The sequence below is a fragment of the Lolium rigidum genome, chromosome 4, assembly GCF_022539505.1.
Source record: "Lolium rigidum isolate FL_2022 chromosome 4, APGP_CSIRO_Lrig_0.1, whole genome shotgun sequence".
Lineage (NCBI taxonomy): Eukaryota > Viridiplantae > Streptophyta > Magnoliopsida > Poales > Poaceae > Lolium > Lolium rigidum.
This window is the reverse complement of record NC_061511.1, coordinates 49,621,732-49,637,788: the sequence shown is the minus strand read 5'-3', so window position 1 is coordinate 49,637,788 and position 16,057 is coordinate 49,621,732. Positions and strand designations below refer to the sequence as shown.

The following is a 16,057-nucleotide window of genomic DNA, read 5'->3' as shown; positions in this document are numbered from 1 at the left end:
GCCCTTAAGCCATCTCCACAGGAGAGGAGCATTTCGGCCATTAAAACTATCCGTTTTGGTTCGTATGCGGTAGCCGCGCGGATAAAAACGAAAGTTATTTTTGAAGTTGTTGAAATTTTTTTGAAAAACATATTAGCATGTAGCCAACGGTGTACACTACTACCTTATAATTTACAATGCAAAATTATTTATATTTTAAGTGTAGCAAAAATGACAAAATCACACTACTTTAAACAAATTTTTGTGGCCCACTTCCCCGTGTGGACGTTCACACTACATGCCACATGCCGTTGGATTGAACAATTGTAGGCTTAAGATGATCTCTTCGATGGATTTGAGCACTCGCAATAAAATTTAGGTATAATTTGAAAATCCCTCATCATAAAAGCACCGACAGTGGTGTTGGATGTGGCTTTTTTTAGCAACTAGCAGTGTTAGATGTGGCTTTTTTTTAGCAACTAGCAGTGTTAGATGTGGCTTATTTTTTTGGATCTGGTTGATTTATATTTACCTGATTTCTTAAAGTAACCTGTTTATCGTTGAGATATACAGTGACCAGAAAGTAACCAAAGACAAAAGCTACGGAAACAAACACAGGAATATAAGTCTGATGAACAAGTCACACAGAGGGTGATTTCCGATAAAAGTTTCTACTACTACTCATTTTAGTCTTCAGGATTGTCGCATTATCAACACAGCGAGTTCTGAAAAACATTACAGGAGCGCCACGAAAAAGAATCTGAACGAGTTTGCGGCTCAGGTGTCACTGGAGATTCTACTGAGTATGAAAACAGCAATGTGGTGGTGGCGCGGTTCTTCAGGCAGAGGCGGATCTAGCAGGGGCCGCGGGGAACAAATCCCCGCCACGGGCAGGCCCCCTGGCTACTACGCGAGCTGTTTATTGGGTGAGAAGCTTGGAGTCACAGGCCACGATCTTCACCTTGCCGACCTGCTCCGTGGTCTCCTCGTTCTTGAAGGACGCATCCGTCAGGATGAACGTCCACACGTTGTCGCAGAACCTGTAGGTGTGCAGATGGCCCTGGGGCAGAGAAATAAAAAATCAGATATGAGTAACAAGGTGAATTATCACTGTAATGCAGATGCAAACAACCATGTCAATGAGAAGAAGCACACAAGTCTGGAACTAGAGCTGAATTTGTAGTGACTGTATTCTAAAAGCGGGAAATTTAGATCACCATATCTCCTCCTGTACCAGTTCACATGCTACATAAAAGAGATCCGCTAGACAATGGCTTATCAGGTGACTTGAGTCTAACATGACTGGAGGTTTCCTAGAATGGTGAAAAGTAGCTGGGTTTACTGAAAAAATGCACAACTCGTTACATTTTCAGCAAGTTCACAGTAAACACTGATCAATGCCAGGTTCCATCACTTAAGTTGCAACAAGAATCCAGGTTAACGTCAAATTACGTGCTCTTTGGAAGCAGAGTTATTAGAAGAGGGGTATCTCGAATAGCCAAATCCATACACGACACTACAAAAGGAGCAACAGTAAGCCAGGAATCATCCATGCTTGTTATCAACTAAGTCCGTCAACGTACAAAAAATTGGTAATTAATTCCTTTAGGTCTTTCGAAAGTAGAAAAACAGGCTACAAGTAGCAAGCACACAAAAGTATAAGATTCAGTTAGCAAGGATGACATTTCGTTCTCCCAGCTCCACTAACAAAGACCTTAAATGCGGCTGGGCACAAATGTCAACTCACAATGCTTGATGTAGCGGAGGTATGCTCGAACAAGAGCATGCCTGCTCTGAGTGATGTAACTTTTGGATTGCATTGATCTAGTTTTCCATACTTGTTACTCACAATCTTAGGGTCTTTTACAGACATTAACGAACACAAACACTTTATCAAGAGTTTAATGATAGAACAGGGCAGAGGTGGGTAGGCGTGTCTAATGATAAGGGCAGGCTTTGGACTGCTGGCGAGCCTTGGCTCGGTCAGCGGTGACACCAGGGAGGCTTGCACAGAGAGGTAACGGAAGTGAGAGGAGAGAATAGGATTTGGTCTGCTCACTGGGGACCAAAAACATACCCAGATGTTGCCTAGTATGCTCACTTTTTTACAATTTGAAGTTAATGGTAATATGCCGCTTACCTCAAAAACTGTGTATAAGGTGATTTTCAGGTCTGACAGTCTAGAGACGGTTGTTGCCTGAGTTATGCCTATGTTTTTGTTTTACGCCATAGGTGGCATTTATTCAACAGGTGTTGCATCTCAATTACTTTTGGTTCCTATAGAACGCCAGGGGGCTCCTTTCTCAGAAAAAAAAGGTGACCCTGTTGGAACAATTAATTGGCCAATGCATGTTTTTATGATTATCCAAGATTCCGTATTCTGACATCTGTTCTCTGGAGGTTGAAATACAATAAGAACACGAGGAAACAAAGAAATCCTTAATCCCGCCTGCTATGGTAAACCTTCATATCCGGCATTAAAAGGCATTTGACACTACTGTTGATAATTTCATTCATTTTGTTGAAGATGAATTAGCCAAGGGAAAAATGCCAACGCATGCCACTGCAAGTCATTTGCACCAATAAAAGGACCACATCCCATGGTAATGCTTTGGATATTCAGAAAATCCAGCAGTATTTGACTTCATGCAAATTGAGGTAACTGAAACTACGCTCAGAAAAGCAAAATAAGAGGTGGCAGCTTCAGAAGCTATTTTTAGTTGAGCATATACATTATGTCTAAAGGCTTTGTTTTGTATAGAAGAATCCGTGAGTATGTGCTGGAATTGCGAGCACGGAGGCTCGAACCCAGGCGGGCAGGCACGCATCAGCCGGTGCCTACCATCCCGGCTACGCCACGGTTCTCACGCAATTGGCGCAACTCAAGTACATAACTATAAGACAGAAGATTTAAAATTTGATTGCCTAGAAAAGTAAACATATTTATGATGCCCCGAAAATGTCATGCCTTCAGTACCAGACAAATTAAACTGCAGTTGCACATGGCAAACAATAATGAGCCCGCCAAACCGGCAAAACCGATCTGACCCAGATAATTATAGCATGGCCATGCTTTCTAAAAAAGTTCATACCTTGACGGTAACCTTGCTCTTCACTTGGTTTTCCAGCGCCTCCGTCATAGACTGCGCGGGAAACACAGACAGGTAAATCAGCCGAATCACTCAGAGAGTAACGAATTCCATTCCGACGCAGAACACACTGCCATAGTAAGTCATAACTGAAGAAGGGATGGATGTTGCCGCACCTTATCAAACTGGACGAGCACCTGGATGGCGAGCTCGGGGCTGAGGGTGCCGCTGGAGACCATCTCGTCGAGCGTCTCGGTGAGGCACATGCCGATGGTGGACCGCCTGTACAGCTCGAAGGTGGCCATCGCGTTCCACCTGCGCCAAACAAACAAACTTTAAATTCCAAAGCTATTACTAATAGCCATGGTGGATCCATTCAATGCCGCGCGCGCAGACAGAGTAGCTCTAGCAGCAACAAAAGATGTGCCATGTGAGGCGTCTCTGAATTCTGAACGAAAGATAAAAGATCTCCCCGCATTTGATTGTTGGATAGGAACAAGTACTGGTGCTACGCATCCACTGAAATGAACTAATCTCCCTAAAAAAAACTAAAATTGAATAATCAATGTGCACTGTACTTCACGTTCCCCAGTCGTTTTGCTCTGTTCCTCCTGTGGATCAGCCATCCAACGCCAGGAGAAACGAAACACACACACAAAAAAAACAGTTTTTTTTCCAGCGCAATTCCATTCCACCGCCTCCCTGTCGCACCGAATCCATCATCCGACAGGGGACGAAAGGTCGCGAGTTCCTCCACGAATCTCCCCCTGCTCAGCGAACCCTGGAACTAAGACCTCCTCTGTTCCTTTGTCCCAGCCAAACCCCACGGGGAAGCCGACCAAAACCCAGAGGCAGGCAGAACAAGGCATGCAGCGCGCGGGCAAGCTGCAAATTCAGCACAGGAAATCGAAAGGGGCGGATGGAGGCGAATCACCTGCGGATCGATTCTTCGGGGCGGCGGTCGGATCTGGGGCCTGCCGGAGGGATCCTGGAGCGCGGTGGGGAGGTGGGAATTGGTTCGAATCCGGAGGAGAGAGGGAGCTGGGGGAGCGAGGAGGTTCGAAATCTGGAGGCTTTATATGTTTTGGGAGCGGAGTTGGGCGAGGGATTTGGGGGATTATATAGGAGATGGAGAAGGCAGAGCAAGAAAATCTTGGCTCTCTTTCTCTGCCCCCACTGTGGCGTGTGGCCTGTGGGTGGGCGGTGGCTGTGTGCGAAATGACGGGATTGCCCCTGGGCCACGGGCCACCACAGGGCTGGGCCAACCGGTGCATGTGTTCATTGGGCCGTGCGCAGCAAAGGCTGAGGCCCATATGTTTCTTCTCTCTATAAAGAGGGAAGAAAGTTATTATTGTCTTATCAGGTTTTTTTTTGAGGGACTTCCTATCAGGGTTTATCAGGGAATTTATATGAATTATTTATTTTTTGAAGTGTAATGTCTTGAGGTTATTCAAATTTGACCGAATTCTCGGTCGAGAGTACATCTTCTCGCCCCATAACAGAAAATCTTTTATCTCGTGAAATTCGCATACCACTGTTTTGATGAAATTTTGAAACCAAAATATACCGCTTCCTACCCTGTATCAATATGCTTTGCAAGGAGAAGGTATCCCGGTGCACATTGGAATGTCTACAGTTAGCTAAAATTTATGAAAGGAGAAATCACAACACTCATATTGCACGCATCTATTATGCCACAAATTTCAAGTCCAAAACTCGATGCGTAGCTAGAGGGAAAAAAAGGAAGACTTTGACCACTAGAGATAGATTTGTCTTCTTTCAATACCGTTTAGAGAGTAGTATATTTATCTTTTTCTACACCCATCTGTCCTAGTAGAATGTAAGACCACTTTATTTTTCTGTCTAAGATGCACGCACTTTGATCACTAGTATACACCAGATTATATGAATTATGGATATATAAATTGTATTTTTGCATTAATATTACAAAATTCTTTCATTTTGTACTATATCTTTATATTAATTTTTGGGACATATTATAAGTATAAATTATAGTTAGATTTGGTGATCAATGAACATCAAAAGCGCATTATATTATAGAATGATTCACTTTAAAATGTCCAGTGGTAGCTATGATTTATGGAGAAATAAATCACAACACTCATGATACACACATTTATTCTGGCACAAATATCAAGTCCAAACTCAATGTGTAACTAGCAAGTCGGGGATTCCAACTGTTGGTAGTGTCGGCTGGCCAACTTGGTGGCCCAGCTTGCTAATGTCCAAGACGAAGGCCCAGTTAGCTCCATGGAGGCCCAACGTGAAGTATATCTGAAGCCCAAGGGTGTACCTGATTGGAGTACAAGACGCCACTAAGTCGGATAGATCTAGAACTTTGTTGACTTGCTGGCTAAGACTCACCCTGTAAACCCTAGTCCCGGCTAAAGCTGGCCTGCAGACAACCTTAGGGCTAAGACTCGTCATGTCTGTAAATATGCATGTACTACGTCATGTAGTGATTTATAGCAGGAGGTAGGGCTCCTCCACCATGGGGACCTGAACATGGGTAAATGTGTGTGTGTTCTTGTTCTTGGATCAGCGCCGCTTTACGCCTCTCTCTTCCCTCACCGTGAGACACCACTAATGGCTCCTTCGGTGACATCATCATAACATATATGTAATAGTCTTGATAACCCACAAGCAGTATAGGGGATCGCAACAGTCTTCGAGGGAAGTAAAACCCAAATTTATTGATTCGACACAAGGGGAGGTAAAGAATACTTATAAGCCTTAACAACTGAGTTGTCAATTCAGCTGCACCTGGAAAAGCACTAGTAGCAGGGTGATGTGAAAGCAACAAGAATATGAGAGCGAGTAGTAACAGTAACACAGCAGACAGTAAGCGGTAATATGAGAGCAATGGCACCGTAAAATAGTTGATACTACTTCCAATGACATGTAGAACGAGTACAGGATGATGCGAGATGAACCGGGGTTCCCAGCTATCTACACTAGTGGTAACTCTCCAATAACAAGTGTTGGGTGAACAAATTACAGTTGGGCAATTGATAGGATTTAAATAGCATTAAGACAGAACATCAAGATTATTAATCATGTAGGCATGTTTTCCATATATAGTCATACGTGCTCGCAATGAGAAACTTGTACAACATCTTTTGTCCTACCAGCCGGTGGCAGCCTGAGCCTCAAGGGAAACTATCGGTAATTAAGGTACTCCTTTTAATAGAGCACCGGAGCAAAGCATTAACACTTGGTGAAAACATGTGATCCTCACACCTACGCCTTCCCCTCCGGTTGTCCCAATTTCTGTCACTTTGGGGCCTCGGGTTCCGGACATAGACATGTGCAAATAACTTGTAGATACAATCTAAGCAATAAGTATAGAGCTTAAATCTAAGATCATACCACTCGGACCCTAGTGACAAGCATTAAACACAACAAGATTGCAAAGAACAATAACTTCACAAACTTATATAGATAGACTAATCATAATGTAACAATCCATCGGATCCCAACAAACACAACACCGATTACATCAGATGAATCTCAATCATGTAAGGCAGCTCATGAGATCATTGTATTGAAGTAGATGGGGGAGAGAATACCAACTAGCTACAGCTAGAACCCGTAGTCCATGGGGGGACTACTCTTGGAGCAGGATGGAGGGGGTGGCGTTGATGGAGATGACTTCCGGGGGCACTTCCCCATCCCGGCGGCGTGCCGGAACAGAGATTCTGTCCCCCGAATTGGAGTTTCGCGATGGCGGCGGCGCCCTTGGAGTCTTTCTGGAGTTTCGTCAATCGGTCCCGCGTTTTTAGGTCGAAAGGGGTCTTATAGGCGAAGAGGCGACGCAGGAGGGCACCTGGGGCCTCCTCACCATAGGCTGGCGCGGCCAGGCCTGGGGCCGCGCCGCCTTATGGTCTGGTGGCCCTCTGGCCCGCCACCGACTCTCCTTCGGTGTTCTGGGGTCTTCCGGGAAAAATAAGATGTTGGTACTTCGTTTTGTCGAATTCCGAGAATATTGCCCGAACAGCCTTTCTGGAACCAAAAACAACGTAAAACAGAACCGGCACCGTGGCATCTTGTTAATAGGTTAGTTCCGGAAAACGCATAAAAACATTATAAAGTGTGAGCAAAACATGTAGGTATTGTCATAAAACAAGCATGGAACATCAGAAATTATGGATACGTTGGAGACGTATCAAGCATCCCCAAGCTTAGTTCCTACTCGTCCTCGAGTAGGTAAACGATAAAAAGAATAATTTCTGAAGTGACATGCTACCAACATAATCTTAATCATACTATTGCAAAGCATATGAGATGAACGAAGTGACTCAAGGCAATGATCTATATTTGCTAACAAATAGATAACATATAGCAAAACTTCTCATGAATAGTACTTTCAAGACAAGCATCAAAAGTCTTGCATAAGAGTTAACTCATAAAGCAATAAATTCAAAGTAAAGGCATTGAAGCAACACAGAGGAAGATTTAAGTTTCAGCGGTTGCTTTCAACTTTCAACATACATATCTCATGGATAATTGTCAACACAAAGTAATATGATGAATGCAAATAAGCAAGTATGTAAGAATCAATGCACTGTTGACACAAGTGTTTGCTTCTAAGATGGAAGGAAGTAGGTAGACTGACTCAACATAAAAGTAAAAGAATGGCCCTTCGCAGAGGGAAGCAGGGATAAAATCATGTGCTAGAGCTTTTCAAGTTTTGAAATCATATAGAGAGCATAAAAGTAAAATTTTGAGAGGTGTTTGTTGTTGTCAACGAATGGTAGCGGGTACTCTAACTACCTCATCAACCAGACTTTCAAGAGCGGCTCCCATGAAGGACGTTATCTCTACCAGCAAGGTAGATCATCCCTCTTCTCTTTTGTTTACACATGTATTTTAGTTTTATTATTGATGGATGACACTCCTCCCAACCTTTTGCTTACACAAGCCATGGCTAACCGAATCTTCGGGTGCCTTCCAACATTCACATACCATGGAGGAGTGTCTATTTGCAAAATTAAGTTGCTTACTGATAGATCAGGGCAAAACACGTGAAGAGAATTATTAATGAAAGTTAATTAATTGGGGCTGGGAACCCCGTTGCCAGCCTCTTTTTGCAAAATTATTGGATAAGCGGATGAGCCACTAGTCCATTGTGAAAGTCTCGTCGAAGTAAATGACAAGATCGAAAGATAAAACACCACATACTTCCTCATGAGCAATAAAACATTGACACAAATAAGAGATGATAGCTTTTGAATTGTTTAAAGGTAGCACATGAAGTATTTACTTGGAATGGCAGGAAATACCACATAGTAGGTAGATATGGTGGACACAAATGGCATAGGTTTTGGCTCAAGGTTTTGGATGCACGAGAAGCATTTCCTCTCAGTACAAGGCTTTGGGTTAGCAAGGTTGTTTGAAGCAAACACAAGTATGAACCGGTACAGCAAAACTTACATAAGAACAAATTGCAAGCATTATAAAACTCTGCACTGTCTTCCTTGTTGCTCAAACACTTCTACTAGAAAATATCTAGACCTTAGAGAGACCAATCATGCAAACCAATTTCAACAAGCTCTACGATATTTCTCCACTAATAGGTTTAAGGGATTTCTATTTTCGTGCCCCTGGTTCGTTAGTTGTACTCAGTTTTCCCCAGCCCCTTAGTTTTTCCTCAGTTTTCCCCTCCCTCTAGTTTGAAACCCGTCGCAGACGCTCAGACGGGAGGGTTGCCGTCTGGTCGGAGGCCTTCACCGTTACCGGTGACGGCTAGGGAGCCGCGTTGGTGTTGAATTGACCGTTTCTTTCGAACTATGTTGATCGTTGACTCGAGGAGCTCACCCAAAGCTTTCCACTCCGCCCCGATCATCGGAGGAGCTCACACACCGCCCCTCCGCCGCCACGCCGTCCCGCCCTCCTACCTTATGGCGTCGTCCGCCGCCGAGCCGCCCCCGCCCCCACCACCACCCCGGGAGGCGGAGAGGGATCCGCCTCCACCAGATCTAGATCTACCCCTGTCGCGGTAGAGTTTGTATATCCGTCCGGTGTACCGCCTCTTCCGTCGGCCCGCGGAGAAGATTGGGAATCGGAGGGATCTAACGCATGGATTCCATCCGGGTAAGCATCGTCCGCCTATGTGAATTAACGATAGGCAGTTTTTGAGCGCCAATCGTTGTTGCTCAACTAAGCTGCGTTGCTTTTCGAATAGGATTGATCCAGCGACGGCTTTTCGGCTGGTGGTTAGGCTGGATTCTAGCTTTACGCGTGATTCTAAACGCCAAATGAATGGGTTTTACTTCCTGCGGTGGTTGCAACCACCATCTCGTTGAGGGATTTGAAAGCTAACATCTTTGATAAGTACTCCTGGAGCCCTCGCGATGCAGTTCATTTCGAATATTTCAACAGCACGGAGCGAAGATTGGTTCCACTAATTTCCGACGATGATCTGGGAATTCTTTTTGCTTTGAATGCTTCTTGCCATTTCGGTAAAATTCGTGTCCATGTGGACAGGGGCCAGGCATCATCTGGTGTTGGGGCATCATCAGGTGGTCGGGCATCATGTCTCTCTACTGCTGCTGCCTCTGCTAATAGTGTGCGCCGCGGCGATCCTTGTAGGTCCACAGCAGCACCATCTGTCCCCAGTGCGAGTGGTAGCCAGATCGTTCCTGTGGTCAATGTGGAGGACGATGCGGAGATTGGGGATCGGTCTCCGAAGATGATGAGGATGAGTTAATGTTTCCTGAATTGGTAGATCGATGCGATAAGCGAGGCAATGGAGGATCAATACATGGAAGATATTGCTTTTGGTGCCGGATTTGATGAGACCGATGATGAAGAGAAGAATGAGAACGATGACAGCCTCGTTTTAGCCGATTACGAAGGTGAAGACTTGCCAACAATTGAGTGGAACGAGGAGGATCCTCGGCTTGCAAAAGGCACCGTGTTTCAAACGATGATGGACTGCCGTAATGCAATTACTACATATCACATTCTCACTAAGAATAATTATGAGGTTATTAAAAGTGAGCCGGGTAGGTTCACAATTAAATGCCCATACCCAAGGTGTAGGTTTAGGCTGCATGCATCCACAATGCGCGAAGCGGCTTGGTTCAGGTACTACGCCAACCAGCTTGTGTATTTAGATCACGGTGTAAAATTTGTTATCTATTACTGACATCCCTTATCATTATGTTTCGGATAAAGAATAATAAGGAGATCCATAGGTGTCCACCTCTAGGGGAGAGCCGGACTCGAAAACAAAGCTAGCGAAGACTAGGTGGTTGGCGAGATATAATCCTAGATTGGCTGAGAGAAACTCCTTCACTTGGTCCAACGGCACTCCGGAAAAAGGTGGCTGAGAAGTATAAAGGGATGAAAGTACCTTACATGAGGATGTTCTATGCAAAGGAAATGGCTCTTGACAAGATCAATGGTCCATGGAATGAAAGCTTTCGGTTGCTTTACACTTTCAAAGTCGAAGTGGAGATGGCTAGTCCAGGCAGTGTTGTAGCAATAGACAAGCATACAGTTCCCTACAAATTGAAAAGCGGGAAGGTAATGCACAAGGAATGTTTTAGAAGGGCTTTTGTTTGTTTCAAAGCTTGCTGGAAAGGCTTTTTGGACGGTTGCGAGGCCTTATTTGGCCGTGGATGCATCAGCTCTTCATGGTAGGTTTAAAGGACAGCTAGTTGTCTGCTATCTGCAGTTGATGGACATAATTGGATGTTCCCTGTTGCTTATGGAGTTTTGGAGGTTGAGTCGGAGGAAAGTTGGACTTGGTTTCGCAGAACTTGCGCGACCTTATAGGTCATCCACCAGGACTTGTTATCCACACGAGACGCTTGCAAAGGTTTGGAGAGTGCGGTAGAAGCAAGTATTCCCTGGAGTGGAGCATAGGGAATGTATGCGACACTTGGTACAGAATTTTACAAAGAAATTCAAGGGTAAAGTTTTTACCGACAACCTATGGCCGACTTCATACACATGCAGCTCTAGGAAGCATATGTTTCATTTGGATGTGTTGTATAAACAAAAACCTGGGGTGAAGGAGTACTTGGATGAACATCATGGTAGGGTGTGGTCAAGAAGCCAATTCAATGAAATTTGCAAGGTAGACTATGTAACAAGTAACCTTGCGGAGAGTTTCAACTCAAAGGTCAAGTCATTGAAAGGGCTTATGCTATGGCAAATATTTGATAAGATTAGGCAGATGATCATGATAAAGATCGATCTGCGTCAAAGAATTGCATCCACAAATTATGTTGGCCATCTCATGCTCCCATCTTTGATTAAGTCTTTGCATGAGAGGGCAAAACAATTGAGGATGCAATGCGTCAGAAAAGGAATGGAGGCTGAGGTAACCTACAGCGACGGTAAAAACATGCGAGTGGAGGTATCCAAGTGAGTTTGGTTGATAGGACATGCCATTGTAGGGGATGGCAGATCCGTGGGATACCCCGCATACACGCATTGTTTTTCATGAGTGTTATAGGGGGTGAAGATGGTGAAGTTGATCGAGTATGTGTCGAGTATTTCTCTGTTGCAAAATTTAGGGCTGCATATGCTATGAATGTTCCTACCTTGTTGGGAAAAGACCAATGGATGAAAGTCGATCCGGGCTTCAAACTCGTACTCTCCGAGTATTGACTAGACCGGCAGGTAGGCCGAGGAAGAATAGGATCGAGCTAGTGCGAGAGGGTGGTGCACCGATTCGAAAACGTAAGTGCAAACGTTGTGGAATCCTCGGACACATTGCTAGGCTTTGTAAAAATGGAGTTGATCCGGCTTTTGGAATGGAAGATCGAGCGGGAGCGAGAAAATGCGAGAGGAGAATGAAGCAAGCAATTTAACTTGAGATTGAAGCGAGCGGTTCAACATGAGGAGATTGAAGCGAGCAAATGCGAGAGGAGATTGAAGCGACGAGTTCAACATGAGGAGATTGAACCGATGGATCGAGAGCAGAGGGAACAGATGGATGTAGAAAGGCTTCAACCGATGAGTCCAGAGGAGAGGGAACAGTATTATCGAGATTGCCTCGATAGTTGTAAGGCCATGTTTGATGCTAACTTCGAGGAGCTCATGGCAGAAGAAAAAGCAGAAGCTTCGCAGAAGAAGAAGAACAAGAAAGAGGGCAAAAGGAAGGTAGACACCGGTAATATCCCTGGTAGGGTTACCCGGAGTAAGGTGGTGGCCCCGGCGAGTCACACCGGGAGCAAGAGAAAGATTTTATTCTGAACAACTAATTTGAATTTGTATGAACAATTTGTATTGGGGTTCCCTTTGTATTGGGGATCCCTTTGTGTTGAACAATTTGTATTGGGGTTCCCTTTGTATTGGGGATGCCTTTGTGTTGAACAATTTGAATTTGTATGAACAATTTGTATTGTGGTTCCCTTTGTATTGGGGATCCCTTTGTGTTGAACAATTTGAATTTGTATGAACAATTTGTATGCCACATTTAAGCCACATTTATCATTTTAGGGTTTTAGGGTTTTAGGGTTTTAGGGTTTTAACATTTTAGGGTTCAATTCAAAATAATTCAAAACATGGTGGAACCTTCCCATGGAGCCTTGTTATGTTACCTACAACCTAGAGAAATAATAATGGAAAAGGAAATATAGAGATATGAAGTTTTTATGCCAAAAGCTTCAAAACCACTTCCTAGTCCATGAGCTACTAGATATGAAGATGCAGGGCTTTCTCGCTCAATACACCTCCCAAATACCCACTATGCTTACAAACTTTGTCCAAATGAGTCCAAATTCGTCACACTTGTGTATCTTTGAGTTGCAAACAATATCTAGTCGGCCAAAATGTAATATATTGTTCAAATAACACAATTTTACAATTTTTATGCCAAAAGCTTCAATTTCCCTTAGTCCGTTTATTATTTGGGTGCCCCTGTTTTACTTAGTGTTACTCAGTTTTCCCCTCCGGGCCCACTTGTTTTACTCGGTCATACTCGGTTTTGCCCTTCCGATAAACATTTCCTCACTTTTCCCCCTCTCGGTTCTACTCAGTTTTCCTAACTTGTACTCACCTGGCTGATCTCCGATTGGTCGAGATGTATGTCACACGGATCTTGGTTGGATGAAAGCTCAACGAACGCTTGCACCGTTCGATCATTTATGATCGGACGGCCCAGTATCTATGGACCACGATGGACGCATACGGAGACAAGAGCAGAGCACATACCTACCAACCCTGGCATTCGCATATTCCAGTCGCATCCTCCTCTCTCTAACCGTGCGTGCGGCGGCGCAGATCTAACCGTGCGTGCGGCGGCGCGGATCTAACCGTGCTTGCGGTGGCGTGCGGCGGCGCGGATCTAACCGTGCGTGCGGCGGCGCGGATCTAACCGTGCTTGCGGTGGCGTGCGGCGGCGCGGATCTAACCGTGCGTGCGGCGGCGCGGATCTCACCGTGCGTGCGGCGGCGTGCGGCGGCGCGGATCTCACCGTGCGTGCGGCGGCGTGCGGCGGCGCAGATCTAACCGTGCGTGCGGCGGCGTGCGGCGGCGCGGATCTAACCGTGCGTGCGGCGGCGTGCATCTAACCGTGCGTGCGCCGTGGATCTAAGAGTGCCGGTGAGGATCTAACCGTCGAAATAGTTGAAATGTCTCTCTCTGTCTCACTTTCGATTCTATTCTCAGATCCGTTGAATGATGAAGAACACCAAGACGGCGGCCGTGCCGGCAGGTGGTCATCGATGCCACGAACATTGAAGCCATCGCCTACAACATCGCTTCGACGGCGCAGACCCAGCCTCGTTGATGTCTCACTTCCGGTGCCGAGAGTGCGAATCGATGCCAAGACGATTGAAGCCATCGTCTACAACCGCGGCTGCAAAGCCGCCGATCCAGCCCTCCGCAGATCCGTCGGCCGATGAAGTACACCAAGACAGCGGCGGTTCCGACATCGCTCATCGATGCCACGAACATTGAAGCCATCGCCGATAACATCGCTTCAACGTTTGATGGCGCGGATGACCACCCCTCAGCCGCCCGTCGTCCCGGCCTTTCTTGCCCATCGCTGCGCGGCCGTGTTCGACGCCGCAAATTGGGATAAATTATTATAAATTTGTATTTTTCAATTTCCAAATGGGATAAAATTGTTCAAAAAAAGCTTCTTCACGTTCTTGATGTGTCCATGTACATCCGTATGTATGATTTGAATTCTATCCCAACTTGATAACAATTCTATACTAAATCGTCTACCAGAACCACATAACTGCTAGGACAGGGATGACACCTAATAAAACTGCACAGATGAATATACTTTTCTCCTCTCCCATCACTTTAAGTTCATGTTCTAGATTTTCTACCACTTGATCAAATACGGCAAGATCTGTCTCAACTCTCAACTTCTCCTTGCGAATAAGCTCTGAATTCTTCTTTTCTTCCTCCACAATACGCTTCAGCTCGAATATCATCGAGTTTTTACGGGCCAATTCATCACCTAAATTGGCCACCTTCTCCTCCAAATCCATCCTCCGGCTACACCACCGGGTTGATTCATCTTGGTATGCAATGTACCATGGATCATCGGCTTGCTCGGCTAATCGTAACAATAATGGAAAAAAGAACAACCGAAATCACCCCAACGAGGCCATGGCGGAACTTCAGATTCAACGGTAGTACGAGAGAGCTGAAGCTATATACCCGCACTTCCGACGAGGTAGGAGAAGTAGAACGTGGCCACGACATGATCGAATCCCCACCCTCGCCGGTGTACCCGCTACGACGAGACATTGAGGACTATTTCGTACCTGCAAACTCCAATAAATTACGGGAACCGAATCGATTAGGGGCGGGGGAGGCGAAGCGGAGGTCTACCAATTGGTGCGCGGAACAAATCCCGGTCGTCGTGGGCGGCGGATCTGCTTGCGGCGGACTTTCCTGCGGTGGGTACAATGCGTGCGGACGAAACAAGTGCTGGAGCCGTGGTTGACGTGCAGCGCCGCAGTTCGTCCGACGCCGCCGAGGGACGAGCCGGCGGCGCGACGAGGCGCCGGCGATGGCTGCTCCGTCCGACGGTGGGGAACGAGCCGCCGGCCGGTTCTCCGGTCCTAGCTTAAGAATAATTAATTAGCGAACTTGTTGCTTCTCTCTATGATATTCTCTAAAGACATATATCGGAGCGGCAATATATGATTTTTTCTCTCTAAATAAATAGACGACCCCACTCGGTCATTGGCTGCGGCAGCCCTACAGAGCGGCAATATATGTCTTTTCCCGAAAAATAGACGACCCCACTGGTCATTGGCTGCGGAGGCCCCACGGAGCGGCAATATATGAGTTTCTCTAAATAAATAGACGACCCCACTCGGTCATTGGCTGCGGCAGCCCACGGAGCGGCAATATATGTCTTTTCCTGAAAAATAGACGACCCCACTGGGTCATTGGCATGCGGAGGCCCCACAGAGCGGCAATATATGAGTTTCCCTAAATAAATAGACGACCCCACCGGTCATTGGCTGCGGCAGCCCTACGGAGCGGCAATATATGTCTTTTATCGAAAAATATACGACCCCACCGGTCATTGGCTGCGGAGGCCCCACAGAGCGGCAATATATGAGTTTCCCTAAATAAATAGACGACCCCACCGGGTCATTGGTCGCGGCAGCCCCACAGAGCGGCAATATATGTCTTTTACCGAAAAATATACGACCTCACCTGGTCATTGGCTGCGGCAGCCCTATAGAGCGGCCCCATTTGTCATTGGCAGCACCGCGTATAAAATCATGAAATAAAACGGCCCACACGTCGGCGATAGATGGATGGCTGCTCCGACGTGTCTCCCGACCCTACCCGTCGCACGAGACGGTCGTGGAGGAGCTGCCCCTGTGCGGCCCCACCCGGTCGGACTAACGGTCAAGGCCTCTGACCCGACGGCTACCGGCCGTTCCAGCACTTGTGCGTGTTTCAAACTAGAGGAGGGGAAAACCGAGGAAAAACTAAGGGATCGGGGAAAACTGAGTACAACTAACGAACCA

The 16,057-nt window shown here is 46.0% G+C and overlaps 1 protein-coding gene across 1 annotated transcript; it reads right to left on the bottom strand.

Annotated features, from left to right (window-relative positions):
* Nucleotides 1-602: 602 nt before the first annotated feature.
* On the bottom strand, nucleotides 603-4,221 carry LOC124649168 (transcription initiation factor IIA subunit 2). Its single transcript, XM_047188834.1, has 4 exons — nucleotides 4,003-4,221; nucleotides 3,245-3,383; nucleotides 3,072-3,122; nucleotides 603-1,039 (listed from the first exon to the last, which is right to left on the bottom strand). The coding sequence occupies exons 2-4, from the start codon at nucleotides 3,371-3,373 to the stop codon at nucleotides 899-901; spliced, it is 321 nt and encodes a 106-aa protein (XP_047044790.1). The 5' UTR covers nucleotides 3,374-3,383; nucleotides 4,003-4,221; the 3' UTR covers nucleotides 603-898.
* Between the last annotated feature and the right edge of the window lie 11,836 nt (nucleotides 4,222-16,057).